General features: G+C 41.1%; 1 protein-coding gene across 2 annotated transcripts in view; it reads right to left on the bottom strand.

The window, feature by feature from the left end:
- The window catches only part of ECPAS (Ecm29 proteasome adaptor and scaffold), a 69,478-nt gene that overhangs the window by 37,288 nt on the left and 13,876 nt on the right, over positions 1-18,314 (bottom strand). For both annotated transcript variants that reach the window (XM_035309493.1, XM_035309491.1), the window contains exons 3-15: positions 14,246-14,362; positions 12,074-12,192; positions 11,275-11,427; positions 7,835-8,003; positions 7,144-7,283; positions 4,728-4,809; positions 4,351-4,470; positions 4,131-4,216; positions 3,763-3,841; positions 2,628-2,677; positions 2,013-2,079; positions 1,780-1,902; positions 588-691 (exon numbers count right to left, since the gene is read on the bottom strand). In XM_035309493.1, coding sequence (XP_035165384.1) covers positions 588-691; positions 1,780-1,902; positions 2,013-2,079; positions 2,628-2,677; positions 3,763-3,841; positions 4,131-4,216; positions 4,351-4,470; positions 4,728-4,809; positions 7,144-7,283; positions 7,835-8,003; positions 11,275-11,427; positions 12,074-12,192; positions 14,246-14,362 — 1,409 coding nt within the window. The remainder of the gene's footprint in view (positions 1-587; positions 692-1,779; positions 1,903-2,012; positions 2,080-2,627; positions 2,678-3,762; positions 3,842-4,130; positions 4,217-4,350; positions 4,471-4,727; positions 4,810-7,143; positions 7,284-7,834; positions 8,004-11,274; positions 11,428-12,073; positions 12,193-14,245; positions 14,363-18,314) is intronic.

Below are 18,314 nucleotides of genomic sequence, written 5' to 3'. Positions count from 1 at the left end.
AAATTATTAGTTTAATGAATCACCTGCTCCTCTGCAGCAAACGGCAACTTTCACACAGGCACAGTCCTGACTCTTTGCAATTCAAGCTTAAAATAGACTGCAATAATTTGCTAGGAAAAAATAATTTCTAGCCACTGTAAAGGTGGCCAGATTCACTGCAATGCATTTTACTTTGCAACTGATCATTAGCACAGAATTGAAGAATGGTTTGGGTTGGAAAGGACCTTAAAGCCCATCTAATTCCAACCCCTCTGCCATTGGCATGGACGCCTCCCACTAGACCAGGTTGCTCAATGCCACATCCAGCCTGGCCTTAAACACTGAATTTCACTGCAAACAAAAAAAAGAATCCAAGCCGAAAGTGGTGTAAGACAGTAACAGCTGTCCACAGGTCTACCAAGATTGCCACTATGGAAAGGCCAACTTCCAAATTACCATACTTAATGTTCATTTAGTTTTTAGGTATATACATCCATCTATACACACAAATACGTATTTAATCCGAATATATATTGGATCTTTTAAATACATATTTGGACTATGTATATATATGGATGAAAATAATTTAAAGGGAAAAAAAGACTTACGGGTCTCCTGCAGCTAACAGCAGTAAGTATCTGGAAGGGATATGATCTGGAGGAAATACTGTGCTAGCAAATTTCACAGCCACTTGACGTACTTGAACTTCAGGCTGAAAGAGAACAGACACAAACATACAGCTGCGTTTGGATTGAACATTCTAGTAACCTTCACTCATCGGTCATCCGTTTTGTCCTTCTGTACCAACGTAACTCAAAGAGTTTTGAGACACTGTTCTTGCTAACTCCTCAAACAGCAGGGAATGGCAAAAAGAAAAGGTAGCTTCTCATATACACCCACCTGGACAATTAAATGCTAAATTAAATACATGCGCAATCTGGGGAATTACAAATTGGGGTTATCACTAATTGTTACACATCTGAACTGTCCCACCAAAGCAGTTTTGAAATTAACGATGACACACATAATCTACCCACAGAAAACAAAACCGTGCTTCGGAGCAGCATAAGCAGAAATAAGTCAGGAAGCTCATTCTCTCTGGTGGCTTTTATTAAGTCTTAAACTGATATTGCCTGGAGTCCTAGATCACTGGAACACACAGGCAAGAGTCATCACCATGAAAATAGTCTCTTACACAGCTATTAGTGCAACCACCAGAAATACACATGCCTCTGCAGTAACCCTAAAAACCCATGCCATACAAAAGCCTCTCATTCTGAAAACTAAGGCCCAGACCTCTGGGGAATCCTGAACAAAAATGAGATACTCAGTGAATTCTGGTTTCCTCTGGATTACTGTCCCAAGGCTGAGCTCCGGGGCAGGCTCTCAGGTGCCTTATCATTGTAGAAATCATAAAAACACTGGTATATCTACTTCACAGTTAGTGATCCCTTCTACCAAATTCCCGCTTTCATAAAGCATTTCAGAAGGTGCAGTACCTGAAGTACATACTTCTCAAGTTTCCTTAGGATGAGACTATGGAATATATACAGCGCAACTGTAGAAAATTTGTTTCTTTGTGAAATAAAACACAAACAAAAAAACGCATTGTTATATTTTCTCCAGTCACTGCACCATATTAAAAATATTTAATCTGAGTATACAATCCCTTCTCCCCAGTAGAGTCCAACATTCAGCAAGAGAGATGTGTTCCAAAAGAATACAATACAAAGTGCCAAGAAACAGAAGACTGAATAGCTCTTCTTTTAAGATACCTCACTTTGACTTCAATTAAAATACCTTTATTAGATAAGAAGCTACAAGAGCTTCCATCAGAGTACGCTGGGCTCCTTCCAAGTTACTGTATGCTCCAACCATCATAGACAAAGCCTCCTGAATGGCAAGCCTTGTATCAGCATCTTCCTGTTGTACAAAAATAAGAGTTTTCTGTCACTTTAAAGCATACAGTAAGAAGTACTAAGCAAAACCAGTGCAAAATATTAATGATTTCCCAAAACCTCATCAGCACCCACCTTACATAAAGCTTCAAAAAACTGCTGTACCAGCGCTATATCCTTGGTAAAGAGCTGCGGCATTCGGCTGAAACAATATAGTTTTGTTCATGAACATTTGGGTTTTTTAAATTGAGATGTTTCACTTTTCATTGGTTTTCCCCTCACCTCACATTGTAACTGTCAAACAAAAGAACCAACACAGAAAGGCTGCTCTATCTTATCCATTTCCACCACATAGCAGAACCCCCCTCAACACAGTTTGGAGATTAAGATATTCTCGGGACAAGAAATTAGATCACCAGTGAACCACTGAACATACCACTTGTCTAGCTATGTGCCCTCTAACCTTTGCTGAACTTGCTTAAATTTATGTTTATGGCAACCCACAAAGTGGAACCATTTTTTAAATTTTATGCATAATTCAAGACCTTCCATTACTCACTGCTAACAAAGCTATTAGCCAAATGAATAGTTCATTTTACATCCCCGGAGATGTTACAAGAATGCTTATCTCTGCACAGTACACCCAATTGCAAAACTCGCAGGAGATTCAAGGTTTGCTGCTGATAAATTAACAGATTACTCTGGAAAACACTATTCAATGACCCGTTGCTTAAATGGTGTTTCTGTTACCTGGAGAGTTTTCCAACCGCTGAATAAGCCATTGACAGCAATTTTGAATCCTTAAATGATAAAACAATAAATATAAAAACATATTTATCTCCTATAATTAAATATTTATTTTATATCTTGTCTCCAAAGTGCTCAAATAGGCTTTTGTGGACAAAGAATCTTGGAACATAACCATACCTAAGAATAAAAGCATCAGATAGGAACAGAGGGTACATGCTTTTCCAAAAGAATCAGAAAATTACAAGCAGTGACAAAATGTAAATCTCCTAGTCTCAATTAATTATATGTTATTTCAAGGGGAGCAGCTAAGAAGATTTGGCAAATGTAAAAAACAGTAGCTAAGTGAGACAGACCCTGAATACCACCCTTTATAAAAAGGAAGCTGTTTGTGCAATGAATCTGGCAGATGACCGATGACACAATTAAATATTGCCTCACTCCCTCCTCAACACTTCTTCTTCATTCCTTTCACAATGCCAGAGGAGGCTCACACCTCCAAACTCCAGCTCAGGGCAAACGGTCACATCCAATGGTTCAAATGTACCAGCAAAAGGATCAAAGCTGCACAGGAGAAGGTCTGCAAAATCAGCTCTTCATAAGATATATGAGGGAATATCTTGGGGAATCTGCCTTCTGAAATTGCACTGGAAGGATCACATACTCTCTGGGATAGACTGGCATTTGTAGTTCTGTTTGTAACACCCTTTCCATAGCAATACTGTCACTGGATAACAGGAAGGAACGTATTACCAGTAGCGCAATATTATATGTGCCTAGCACAATGAGGTGCATGCATGTAGCTGAGGCCTCTGTGTGCTCCAAAGTAATGAGGAATAGCAGGCAGATGCTACTCTTGCTTCACTTTTTAGGTTACCAATGCTATTATTTCCTGAGACTCTGCAAATAGTGACCGAGCACTTATCCAGACCTGTTATACACATAAAATATCTTTCCTGTAATAGCCTTTTAAAATATTGGCTTCTTCGCTTCCAACAAAATCTCTTAAAAAAATATCCTTGGACAGTCACCTTAGCAAACTGAAGAGATTTATCAGTTCCCATCATAAATACATTTGTCTTTTGCTTGTTTTATATGAAAAATAGCAGTTCTTTACATAAAGAACCTTTCATCTTACCTCTTTGTATTCATTGATCAGCTTCGTAAGTCCATTTAATAGCATTGGGCCTAACGGCTTTATTTTACTTTCTGGGCAACTGGAATTAGAAACACCAACAAAGAGCATTTAATGTTTCCATCCCTTAAAAATATACTCTGTCAGTATCATTTCTCTTCTCAGCTTTGCTAAGCTGAGAAACTACAGCTTAACATGTGCAAGTACAAGCACAACCCCCCTCCACACAATTATTTTCAAGATTAAGGGAGAAAATCTACCTTCTAGTAGTTATAGTAGTATTCTTTGTCCTTAGCTCACTTATATATTGAGTAAATAGGATGGCTTGTATCTACATAGCTAAAACATTGTGCTCACTCTTGCTTACTTACATGATACAAATGTGATGCACAAACTGCAAGGACAGACTTCTCAGTTTTGCATTTGTGTTTGCACCAAAGAGTCCATCATAAACTACCTGACAAAACAGAATACAGAGCAGATCAGAGAGTGTCTGGCCTCACATTCAGAGGTTCTCTACCTCCCCTTCTTTTTCAAGCACCATCATGACCAAACTCATTAGTAAGGGCAGTTTAGGAATGTACATGTTACCTGAATGTTAGCTGGGAATGTTTCTGCAGCTTGCCTGGATCGCAGAAGATGAGGAACAATCTTTAATTTAACACGGGTGCTGACTGACTCTCGTTTCATTTCTGGTTTCAGAACAGATCCCTGTCAGGAAGAGAGAGTTAAAACAATGCAGTGCATCTTTGCACATTAGTACTTCTAACTTTACTAAATTACCTTCTGCAAATCAGAAAGCACTAGGACATAGAGAAAAAATACTCAATAGCAAAAGTGTTCATTGAAAGCTGAGATTAAAGTGATACATTTAAGAAATATATATGCCTAGTTCCACAAACAAATAAGGCAATTAAAACTACAGTTTCAGAAATTAAGCATGTATACAATATGGAAAGTACTCTTACCTCCTTGGTTTTCAATGGTATATCCCCAAGATACACTTTATACATTTTGTTGATGATAGCAGGATTGTTCCAGTCAATTAAGCTAAAAAAAACAAAACAAAACACATTGAACACCAACATGTTATGATTCTGACCTTCATTCACATTTTTGAAACATACGTATTTTACAGCATTTTGCATCTAGTTCATGTTCTTACTTGAGTTTTATTAGATCTGATTTGACTTTGAATCACTACTCCCACAACCACATAATACGTTATCAGGAGGAATGTGATTACAGATCTCACCTACACATTGCAACAATTTTACTCCAAGTAACTCATGAGAAACCTACATACTCACTGCTCTCCCACCAAAACAAGACAAACCATGGTAGACTACTGACTGAAAACAGAATGGCTGTTTTTTAATAAATGTCTCCGTGTTCTTCAACTGCAGTGCTTTGGTATTTCACTGGAGAATAGGATATGTGTATTTCTAGGACTATTTCATCTTGGTCTCTCAGACAAATCTGTCTACACACATGACAGCTATTGTCATAGAATCACCGAATGGTTTGGGTTGGCAAGGACCTTAAAGGTCAGCCAGTTCCAAACCCCTGCCATGGGCAGGGACACCTCCCACCAGACCAGGTTGTCCAAAGCCCCATCCAGCCTGGCCTTAAACACCTCCAGGGATGGGGCATCCACAGCTTCTCTGGAAAGCTTGTGCCCATGCCTCACCACCCTCTCAGTAAACAATTTCTTCCTTGTATCTAATCTCAATCTATGCTCTTTTAGTTTAAAATCATTAACCCCTTTCCTATCGCTAAGTTCCCTCCCCATCTTTCCTGTAGGCACCACTTAAGTACTGAAAGGCCACAATAAAATCTCCCTGGTGATTCCTCTTCTTCAGGCTATGCAACCCTAGCCTTCTCAGACTTTCTTAGTAAGAGAGGTGCTGCAGCCCTCTGATCAGCCTTGTGGCCCTCCCTCTGGACCTACTCTAATAGGTCCACATCTTTCCCGTGCTGGGGGACCCACAGATGGATGCAGTGCTCCACGTGGGATCTCATGAGGGCAGTACAGAGAGGGAGAATCACCCGCCTTGACCTGCTGGCCATGCTTCTTTTCTCGCAGCCCAGGACACCATTGGCTGTCTGGGCTGCAAGCATGCACTGCTAGCTCATGTTCAGTTTTTCATCCACCATGAATCTACCAGTGAAAGTCTATTTAGGGAGAAAACTAAGACTAAATCCATTGTACATGCAGAGCATAGGAGCTAGCAAATCAGAACACAGTCCTTTCAAACCTGATAGAGTATGAATCTCTGGATTGAGACTTGTGATTGAATTGTCTCAAATTATCTGATGCTAGCTATTGGAGGGACTGTTTGAAACATGTAGGCATATACAAAAGAAACACAGAGAAAACAAAAACGTTAGCATGCATGCTTCAAAGAACTGGAGGAGACAGAACCATCTCTTTCCTTCCATAAAGCAACTGAATTCCACAAAAGTGAGCTTTTAAGTATTATATAATTCTCATAAAACACATTTAACATTGTTTATTAACATGCATTTTGTCCAAATATGTATTTTGCTCTCCAAACACAGAACACCAAACCAAAGCAAAAGATGAGACCAGCAGCAAAGGACAGACTGCCTTCCTTCACAAGACTGTGCTCACTTGGTAGAATCACCCCTTTTGCCGCAATTGAGACACATGAAGAGGCTTGAATGAAGAAGGTTTCACATTACTTATCTGACTTCAAGTTAAGTAGCCCTGTACTTCTAGTAATGCAGAAGCCACCCACCTATTCCACTGACAGGCCTATCTCCTAATCTTCTAACATGAGCCAACAAACTTCACATGGTCAATGACTCAGCAAACAGTACTAACAGCAATTACTCTGGCCTCATAAAGGGATAAAGAGAGAATATTATCATTAGATCATGAAAGCTGGGCTGCAGACAAGCAAAAAGCTTTTATAATGCAGATACCAGCAGCTGCCAAGCTTTCTAGACTATGGCCTGCCTCATAATTACACCGTCTTCACTTCCTAGCTAAATTAAATGAAAGTACATATTTCCAATTCTGTGATTCTATGATTCTGAGTTGCCTGCTGTGAATCACTTACCAAGGCTTTACAGATCCACACCGGACAATTTGGAAATTGATAAGCAACAAAATGGCTCAAAAGCAATAGCAAAGATGACTGCAAATAGTTATAATTTCAGCTTCAGAGCCTGGTGATTTTTCCAGCTGTGAGAATGCAAGCACTGTTCCGAAACCCAGCCCTGTGTGAACATGTGGCAGCTATGTGAGTGGCTGTGTTGGGCTTCCTTTCATAGCAGTCTTTCTGGAGCACTACGTTAGCAGCAGTGAGCATCATTAGAAACACTAGCATCACCTTTTCCCAGCACCCAAATTTGTACCTTTGCTTGCTCTTGAGTTCAAGGTCAGCTGCGGTGGCAACACTGTGTCTTGTGTCACTGGAGGCTACCACCAGGTGTACAACAGCTTCAAGTTCTGGCACTTGCTCCGCTTCGATGAACTTCACTATCCCCAGCTTGCACTATTCAACAATGTGGAGTGTAAATGCAGTATTACTGAGAAGAAAATGTGTATTAAAATAACCACAGCAGCTCTACTGCCTGTGATTCTGTGAAACACTGGCTTTCGCTTGCTAAGTTGAAGTTCGTATGTTCTCCTCACCTCTTTAGCAGATCCCTCCTCTTGCAGCAGCCACTTGCAGCAGAGTATCAACATACTAATCAGGAATATTCTGCTGCTTCTCAGCTGAAAGGGGCAGTTTCACTAACACTAGATAGTTTTGCAGTCTCACTGTCTTCAGGAGGAAGATGCAAGAGGAGGCTGCAGTCATGTCTGCTTCCTAACCAGCTCAGAGCTACCAACAGAGTTAGGAAGATGTCTCCCACCCCCAATTCCACTGCTGAAAAGTTCCTTAAAGCATCATGTCCAAACCCCCCAAGGCATTCCCTCAGGCAGCTAAAGTCCTGGCCAGAATGAGATACACGTTTTCCCTAAGCCTTCCCTTCCTCTTTTTGCATCCATCCTTGCCACCAGCCCCAGTACCCTGAGATCAGCCCCTGTCAGTGCAAATACCTGCTCCAGCAGCTCTGGTGTCCATGGGCTATCTCCAATGACCCTCTTGGCTGCATAGAAGCTCATCCCTGGAGGCGGCTGAGGGATTCCTGGACCTCCCACGGTACTTGACGAAGAGCCCTGTGCTGTGGGCACATTTTGCCGACTCTGAGATTCATTCAGTACGTACCTAAACAGATAGGAATGGAGTTTCATTAGAGGCTTTACCACTCCACATTGCCAATTGGATTATATGTTGGAATACACGTAACCTATATTCTTCAATTAATCCCATGACTTTGACATAAAACAGAATTTTACTAATTTCAGACTCAGCTACCAGTGACCCCAGCACATTCCACAAGAGCTATCTCACTATAGCTGTTTGACAAAAACAGCAACTACAAAACCCCTTGGTTAAGAAAAGGAAGGATCCACTGATGTTTCTGAAAAGAGTTCTCAGGTTACAAACCAAAAAGACTGTTCTCTGCTATATTAGAAGTCAACACATAGTTAATACCAGATGTGACAAGGTTACGTTAAAAAGCTTTAGCAACATTTGTATGATTTCTATGAAAGACTTCAAGCCTAATAAGGGAAATAGTGAGCCATATTCAACACAAAGTGTCAGGAAGCAATCCTTTATATCAAAAAATAAACAAATAAAAAAATATGTATCTTGAAAACAGCAGTTTCAGTGCTGGGAAGGGAAGGAAAACAAAGCTATAAAGATTAAGTTTATAGTCTTTGTAGGCTGGCAAGCCTAGACACCCTGAGCATACTTATGTACCCTCACAAAGCTACTCTACCTCTCCCTGTATGTTTGGAAACTCTCTCAATACAAGAAGGGATCATAATTTTAGAAGAGACAAGCCTACCTGGACTTCTATAAGGCCTTTGACACTGTCCCGCATGACATCCTGATCTCCAAATTGGAGAGATATGGATATGAAGGGTGGAGCATTCAATTAATAAAGAATTGGAAGGATGACCACACCCAGAGAGTGGTGGTCAATGGCTCTATGCCTTGTGCCTGGTGACAAGCAGTGTCCCTCAGGGGTCTGTCTTGGGACCAGTACTGTTTAGTATCTTTATAAACAACATAGACAGTGAAATCAGGTGTACCCTCAGCAAGTTTGCAGATGACACCAAGCTGAGTGGTGCAGTCACACAACAGAAGGAAGGGATGCTATCCAGACAGAGTAGGACAAGCTTGAGAAGTGGGCCTGTGTGAAGATGAGGTTCAAGTCCAAGTGTGAGGTGCTGCACCTGGGCTGGGGCAATCTCAGACATGAGCAGACTGGGAGAAGAACTCCTTGAGAGCAGACCTGCAGAGAAGGACTTGGGGATTCTGGTGGACAAAAACATGAACCAGTAGTGGGTGCCTGCAGTCCAGAAGGCCAACTGCATCCTGGGCTGCATCAACAGACGGGTGGACAGCAGGGGAGGGAGGTGATTGTGCCCCTCTGCTCTGCCTTTGTGAGACCCCACCTGGAATGCTGTGTCCAGCTCTGGGGCCCCCAGAACAAAAAGGATGCAGGGCTGTAAGAGCGGGTCCAGAGGAGGGCTATGAGGATGATCAGAGGGCTGGAGGACCTCCCCTGTGAAGAAAGGCTGAGAGAGCTGGGGATGTTCAGCCTACAGAAAAGAAGTCTCTGGGGTGACCTCATTGCAGCCTTTCAGTACCTAAAGGAAGCTTATAAAAAGAGATGGAGACCAACTTCTCGCTCAGGCAGACAATGAATAGAAAACGGAGTTTAAACTAAAAGAGGGAAGATATAGATTAGATGTTAGGAGGAAATTCTTCAGTCAGAGGATGGTGAGGCACTGGAAAGGTTGCCCAGAGAAGCTGTGGATGCCCCATCCCTGGAGGTGTTCAAGGTCAGCTTGGATGGGGTCCTGAGAAAACTGACCTAATGGGTGGCATTCCTGCCTATGGCAGGGGGGTTGGAACTAGATGATCTGTTAGGCCCCTTCCATGAGCCATTTTATGATTTTATGAAGAACTGTTTTGCTCCAGCCAGTCATTCTCTGCTCTGCATTCAGCACACAGAGAACAAAAGGAAGTAAACCGTCTCAACAATGAGAACAGATGTTCATACCAAGTCTCCAAGATTAATTTTTGATTAGCCAAAACTTTAAACATTTCCTTGATCTTGAGCTTTAAACCCTAAAGTTAGGCTTTCTGGTTGTTTTACTGCCTGCAAACTGCAAGGTTCATTCACAACCAGGCAATGACTGAGCAAGTTCTACCAGGCATAACTTAGCTGTCAACAGCAAAAGTCTCACCCCAGGGAGCAAGACTCTCTTGAAGAGAGAGTCAACCAGTGCCACAGGTGAGATGAAGACACTCTGAGCACCTTCTGGAAAGAAAATGAAGCTAGAAAAGAACAGACCACTACTCCTTTCCACCTACCCTCTGGTATTTCAAAATTAGTTGTCATGCTCTGCCAGTGTACAAAAGCACGTAAGGAACTGAAGTCTCATTGAAATGCCAGAGGACTTCATCTCCTGAAGCTACAGCCACAGTAGTGTTGGGGTGAAACTAGCAGCATTCACCTAGGCAAACTGACAAGTGTGAGCTGTGAACAGGAGGGTAGGTTGGGTGTTTTAAACTATGAACCACAACACTCAAATGGTAAGGACATGGCCCCTGAAACATCTGACAGGAGCATGGCTTCCAACAGAACTATGTAGAGAAACATCTGGTGCTCACTATTTTAAAAGTAATTGTTTTTTAGGTTAATCCACTTGAGTAAGGTGCTTAAAAATTCCTACTGCAATCAGTGAACTATTAGAGGAAGAAATATGTTCTAGTAATAAAATTATTTCTAAGTTACTTGAAGTTTCCCAAGTGATAAGAAGACATTAAAAAATGCATAGAAAATAGATTCAGAGAAAGAACTGCTTTTATACACAAGAAGCTAACAAGCAATGAGCAGTAAATTCAAGTTGCTCCATAAATCGTTCTTGCTTTCAGAAACAGTGCTCCCACCAAGACAATTCCATCATGTACTCCTCATCCAAAGACGGATGCAAGAGAAAGGTTTGGTTCTGAGAAGTACAAATATTCAGAGATTATGCTTACTTATGACATTGGAGGATAAAGCCTCAAACCCAACTGCACAGGTATGAGCACACATCTTGATTTACTTTCTGTTTTAAAGGTTTGGTTGTTTAAAAGATAGCCCACATGTCTCATAGCTTCCCCTTGATCTCAGAAGAGGTCAAGGAGAGGACAACATAACACCTGATTAAGTAGAAAATAGATGTTTTGTTAAATAAAGAATGTATTGATCCCATTCGTACAATTAGGACCCTACTATAACATGTAACTGACTGCATTTGAGGTAGGAAATAACAGCATACTTTGAACGAGCTTCCATGGCTGTGGTTTGTGACGTTTCACACATCAAGAACAACAGGATTAACAGATAAGACTGATATTAACTCGTACTTACCCATAAGGCATAAGAAGAACATCCAACATGAAGTCCAAAAGCAGCTGTACAGTCTTTGGTTTTTCAGCAAGATTAAATGGAGAAGCTGCTGCTTTCAGTGGTTCAGCAGGATATTTCATGTGAAAAAGGGTTGGTATTAGAAGATGCATTAGGCTGAAAAACAATTATATTTACTGCAACCATTTTAAAAAAACACATCTGTTTATTCTTAACATTAAAGAAATAAATCATTACGAACATACCTGGTCCTTAACAGCAAAAAAAATACTTAACAGAACTTTCAATGATTCACAATCCAGTGGCCTCTATTTGACACCCCACGTACTTAACAATGGAAGACAGAAGATAAAGTATGTACACAGACAATGCATTTACTACACAACACTATAGCCAAATTTTCCAAAAGTCTCTTTGCCTACATACTTAATTTTTGGATAGGGAAAAACCATGCTCCCAGAGAAAACAATTTTTTTACACTGATCTCAAGAACAGAAGTAAGATTTTACTGCAAGACTTTCCAGTAAGATAATTTAAAAAATACCTCTACACTGTAACAGTGCTGTAGAATAAACGAAGATATGATTTTAATCACATTTTCTAGTGCCATCCTGGTGGAAACACATCTCAATGTAAGTAAGCTGCAGAATCATAATTGGTATTTTTCTACAAGTGCTTAGTATATAGCAGCTCACCACTTCTGTTGTGATGTTATCACCACAGGAAAAAAATATTAGGAAATGATACAAATGGTTTTACTGAAAGGACAAGCAGAATATACTCCAAGAATGTGTATTCATACCTATCTTGCTGTGGTTGAGGTTTCCCTTCCATTGCAGTGAGAAGAGTTGGAGCCAACTCACATTGTCTTTCCACAGGCAAACGGGGGTATCCCATCTTAACATAAATTATGGTAAAATTCTAAAGGAGTAGGAAAAGCACACAGTATTACAACAGTACAGCAGAAATATTCATGCATTAAAAATGTTCTTGTACACTGTTATGGAAACGGCTGTTGGAAACAAATTACGTTTTGGAAGACCATTTTTTTAAACTCCAAGGCTCACTGGATTGACAGCTTTTAAAGGGGAAGTTCAGCAAGACTTGCTTACAAGAGGTTGAAGAAAAGCAATGCAAAAATCCCTCTCTAGCTTCTCCTACTTACTGTCAGTTTCACCAAAAGCAGCTTTACCTAAGCCATAGCTTCAAGGAAATAAAATGCAATGTTTTCACTTACTTATATATATATAATAAAAATAGTAGGTGTTATTAAATAAATAGTAACCAACATAGCAAGTTTTCTCTTGAAATGTGTTTTTATATCACCATATTTAAAAACTATTAATGCAATCCAGAGTCCAATGACAGGACAGCATAGCAGAGCAGTACTGAATATTAGACTATCTTTAATTGCTACCACATTGATTCAAACACAGCTCAGAACTGCAGAGACTATGTATTCAATGACCTGCTTGAAATAAGTATGCAAATTTAGTTAAAAAAAAAAGATATTTTTAAAGTACTACTAAGAGGTTAAAAGCTATTGAAGATGAAGAGCTGAAAACAGAAGGCACTTTTCTAGTCTTTAGTTCATTCTGATAGTTCCTCTCAATGAAAATTAATTGAGAAAAAACACATTAACAAAAGATAATTACAGAATGGTGCTGGTGATTGTGTAAGGTCTTTTTTTCTGGCTTGCCCTGAAAAAATGTGAGCCCTAGTTATGATCCAGACATCATCTGCTGATCCCAAGTACCACTCTGTGATCAAAATAAATACTAAGTTCAGCTTGTCAAAGGGTGCAGTAAGGAAGAGGCCAGGGGACATGTACATGCAGGGAGAGGGCTGGCAACCACAGTACACCACCACAGTCCAAAGCAGCGCAGACCTCAGACCTCCCTTGGTGGCAGTTATTTAGCAATAAAGTACAAGCTGCAATTCACAGCAGGAAAAGCTTCGAACACTGAAACAGACCTACACTGTGTTGAAGATGGAAGAATTACACTTCTTTGTAGATGGGACTTGCTAAAGTTTTATGAAGCCCACTAATTCACTGCATGTAATGATAAGCATCACTCTGACCCATCAGTGAACACCGATTTTTCATGTGTGCTGCCAAAAAGCACAGTTTATGTCACATTTGCCTTCATACAAGACGGTTTTTCTACTGCTCTACAGAACATAGGCAGACTAGTAGCCCTCAGTTACTCCCAAAAGGAGAACTCTGGATAATCCTACTTGCTTACAGACAATTTGAGAGTACTTCTACATGACTGCAGTTTAAAAGTTGCAATATTTTTCCGTCTGTTTCTTTCTGAGGCATGACATTTTCCCTTCATACTGCATATTAATTGGTAACCAGATAAGACGGACAAAAGGTTTCCCTCTGATTTTATTGCTTTTTTGTGGTGAGGATTTGCAATAGATCTACCGCAGCTGAAATGAAAATTATCTTCATTAGTACCACAAAACATTTTAAAGCTATTTTTGCTTTACCAGCTACACTGAATGATACCTAATCTACAAAACATCTTTCATCTTCTCTTGCTCAGCTAATGTTCTGATCCTAAAAACACACAAAAATGTGTTCTTGTGTTCAGAGAAATGCAGATGCTTTAATCAAGATGCTAATCCTGCACATGTCAGGAAGGATTCGAAGTAGCTTGCAAAATGGGGCCTCAACAATAGGCCTTCTATTACACCAGCAATGACATGTCATGGATTCATGAAAGATCAAGAGTGATTACCAGTATTTTAACAAAGTCGATAGAGAGTAGCTGTTTTATGAACTTAATATTCACCCACACCAGACTATAAAGTTTAGTTTAAAATAATTGCTTAAAACATCAACCTCATTGCAGTAAGACACTTATTAAGAGAACTGACAGAAATAAAACAGGAGTTTTCTCCTGTAACAAGTATTCTGCTTGTTACAAGTAAATTGGCAACAATTCTTAGAAGAACAAATACTTACAGTGACAAAAGACACTGCAGAAGGATCTTGATATTGAACCAGCAATGTCTCTACTGGAAGCTGGATTTTTGGGCGACTTTTGATTCGCTTATTCAGATGAACAAGCAACTCCATGACCTGAGAGGAAGAAAACAAATATTGTAAGAACCACCAGTGATTTTACTACATTCGACTCCACACGTCCCCAGTGCACTAGGAAGGTATATTGTACACAAGTTGGGATGGAGCTTCCTGATTATTTAGTCTCTGAGAAAATGGTGTCCACTATTAACTGTGCTATCTTGAAGCCACTCTGACATGTCTCAAGTCACTATCAAACACATCAAATACAATGCCACAACCAACACCACCACTAAGAAGAAATGTGAAGAGGAAGTGATTACTGAAAATGACCAGTTCTTCCCACATATTTAGCTGCTATCCCTCAAAATTGAGCCATGCTTGGAAATTTGCATCGCTGCTGTCTGAGATCTATCTTTTGGCTGCACAGTAACACCACCTCACAACACAGAACAAAAACAAACACACAAAACCCATCCATATGAAAGTCATCAAATAACTGTATGAAAACTAATGTTTGGTGCTGAATAAGACAGAACTGTAATTCTTTTGTTAGGAGGAGCAGTGTCATTTGTAAATCTTCTAAACTGGATACTGTTACTGAATGGAGGAACTTAAGAAACTACAGAAATCTCAAGTATCTGGAGCAATGGGTTCAGAGAAATCACATAGAGCACCTGCAACTACCACATAAACCCTACCAGACTCTCATGCAAGGTGGTGCAAAAATATCAGTGACACAAAATGGAGTCAGCTCAGCTTCAGTAAAACCAGACAGCCAGTTCCAGAGTGTCACAGATTCGTGGTGACTTCAAGCAATTCAGGTCAAGGAGCCAGGGAGCACGCTGTCCTGAGCTGTTGATGGCTCATTGCCTTAGTAAAGGTGTGGTGAAAAAAGCAGCTAAATAGCTGTCACTGAAGTTGGTAATGGAAACATCAGATTCATATGCATTCTGACCTGCCTATCATCTAAGACACCATCTTTGCTTCCACTTCACAACTAGATATCAAACAAAATAACAATGTTCAGATATAATCCAGAGAAACTGCACAGCTGACCACAACCAATGGGACTGAGACCAGAGATAAACTGACAAAGTAAGTAAAGGTGAAAGCTATCAACTTTTGATATTGATAAAAAAGGGAAAAAAAAAAAACTGTCTGCACATGCTTATTGAGAAGAAAAGAAGCATGCACATGACATTGTAAGTTTGAGGAAACTCTTCATATTGTCCTGTTGAAAAAATTGGTTGGATTTGGTTACGTATGAAGGTTTAGATCATGCCCTGCTTCTCTAGTCACTAACATCGAATCAGTGCACTAATGATCTCAACCAGCAGCACTTATCTGAGCTGAATCAAACACCTGCACTTCTGAGCATGAGTGCTTTGTATGCTTTTATGTTGGCATCATGCAGCACGCAGACAGATACTGTCCAAAATGGCACAAATATTGCCAGTGCATCAGAACTTCTTGGAGCTGGGTGAACTTGCACTGGATTAGTTGTGCGTGTGACAGACGCTGGGTGGATAACTGCTTCAATAAAAGACATCCTAGAACTGAACTGAAGTCACCTGTCAAACTGTGGCTTGAAGAGGGATTAGATTACCTTTTCAGATCAGATTGGTTAAGAGGACACATGCATTGCGAGCTTATTCGCATACCTAGACTATATCCTAGACCTAAAAATGTACAAGGTCAAGGAGTTCAAATTATTAAACAACAAATAATATTGATATGACATTCACAAAATTAAGGACAGGGGTAAACCAAACAAAGCTCTGTATTAAGGCAGCAAGAGGGAAAGGAAATTTTATTTTTCCCCTTCCATTCTAACAGCATAAGGTTGAGGAAAAAGTCAGCCTGGAGGTTCAGAGTAAAATTACAGTCTAATCAATCCACCTGCTGTATTGAACCTTATTGGGTTTGCATGGCAAGGTTTTGGCAGCAGGGGGGCTGTAGGGGTGGTCTCTGTGAGCAGCACCCAGCAGCATCCCCATGTCAGACTGGAGCCAGCTCCAGCTGCTCCAAAAGGGACCTGATGCTAGTCAGAGCCAAAACTGAGTGTGTTTTAAAAAGGGGAAAAAACACTGGCAACAGCAGCTGAGAGCAAGAAATAAGAAAATATGAGAGGAACAACCTGCATACACCATGGTCCGTGCTGAAGGAGGGCAGGAGGTGTTCTAGAGCAGATATCCATACTGCAGACCATGGAGCACTGCTCAGCGGAGCGGGCTCCTGGAAAAAGCTGCAGCCTGTAGAGACCAGCCCATACCAGAGCAGTCCATTCTTGAAGGACTGTACCCTGTGGGAAGGGTGCATGCTTGAGCTGTTCTTGAACAGCAGCAGATAAAGTGTTATGGATTGACCACAACCCTTGCTGCTCATCCACCTGCATCGCTTGGGGCAGGAGTTAGATGAATTGGAATAGAAGCTGAGCCTGGGAAGAAAGTGGTCGGAGGAAGGTGTTTTTACTTTGCTTTTAGTTCTCACTATCCTGTTCTGTTATTAACTGAAAATAATTTAAATTCATCTTTCTCAAGCAGAGTCTGTTTTGCCTGTGATGGTAATTGGTGAGCGATCTCTCTGTCCTCCTTTCCACACGCAAGTTGTTTCTCCTTGCTTTGTCACTGTTATGATGAGGAGAGGGAGTGAGAGGGTGACTGGGTGGGAGCCCCAGTGACCAGCCAAGGTCGACCCACCACATGAACAAACTACCTGTACTTCTAAAGCTGGGGGAAGGCATGTCCTGAGATTCTGTGTTGGTCTATACTTCAGCAGCACACTGGCAACACAGATGTTGTATTTTGGTCATATACATATATTATGTATCATTATATACATATGTATCAAAAGCTACATTATCTTTTTTTTAATAACATATTATATACTATAACACTTGAAAAGTGTTTATTATGTACTATAAAACACTTAAAAGACAGTGGTGTCATTGATCATAACACAGGTTCACAAGGGAAAAAGTTCTATTTAACATTAAGTTCAGAATCACAGAATGGCTGGGGTCAGAAGGAACCTCTGGAGATCATCCAGTCCAACCCCCCTATCAAGCAGGACCACCTAGAGCACACTGCACAGGATGGCATCCAGGTGAGTTTTGAGTATCTCCAGAGAATGAGACTCCACAACCTCCCTGGGCAACCTGTGCCAGGACTCTGTCACCCTCACAGTAAAATGCCCCCTCATACGGAGCTGGAACCACCGGTGCTTTAGTTTGTGCCTGTTGCCTCTCATCCTGTCACTGGGCACAACTGAAAAGAGACCACCTCCATCCTCTCAACACCGTCCCCTCTGATATCTGTACACATTGATGAGGTCTCCCCTCAGCCTCCTCTTTTCCAGGCTAAACAGGCCTAGCTCTCTCAGCCTGTCCTGGTACAACAGGTGCTCCAGTCCTCTAACGGTATTTATAGCCTCTGGACTTGCTCCAGTAGCTCCATGTCCCTCTTGTACTGGGGAGCCCAGAACTGGACACAATACTCCAGGTATGGCCTCACCAGGGCTGAGTAGTGGGGGAAGATCACCTCCCTCGACCTGCTGGCAACACTCTTCCAATGCAACCCTGGATCCTGTTGGCCTTCTTGGCCACACGGGCGTGTTGCTGACTCACAGTCAACCTGCCATCTACCAGGACTCCCAGGTACCTCTCTGCAGAGCTGCCCTCCAGCAGGTCACTCGCCAGCCTGTACTGGTGCTTGGGGTTATTCCTCACTAGGTGCATGAACCTTTTACAAGGTTACCCACCTAGCTGACCAAGGGAAGCCAGTAGATGTAATATTTTGGGATTTCAGCAAAGCTTTCTGTACTATATCATACAATATCCTTCTGGACAAAATGTCCAGCACAGAGCTAGACAAGAACATAATGCAATGGGGGAACAATTGGCTGACAGATCAAGCTCAAAGGGATGTAGTAAACAGGGTTACATCAAGCTGGAGACCAGCCACCAGAGGGGTTCTGCAAGCTCCATTTTAGGGAGTTTTATGTTTTC

This window comes from Oxyura jamaicensis, chromosome Z (assembly GCF_011077185.1).
Source record: "Oxyura jamaicensis isolate SHBP4307 breed ruddy duck chromosome Z, BPBGC_Ojam_1.0, whole genome shotgun sequence".
Lineage (NCBI taxonomy): Eukaryota > Metazoa > Chordata > Aves > Anseriformes > Anatidae > Oxyura > Oxyura jamaicensis.
Note: the sequence above shows the minus strand (reverse complement) of the source record. Positions and strands in the feature narration are given on the sequence as shown.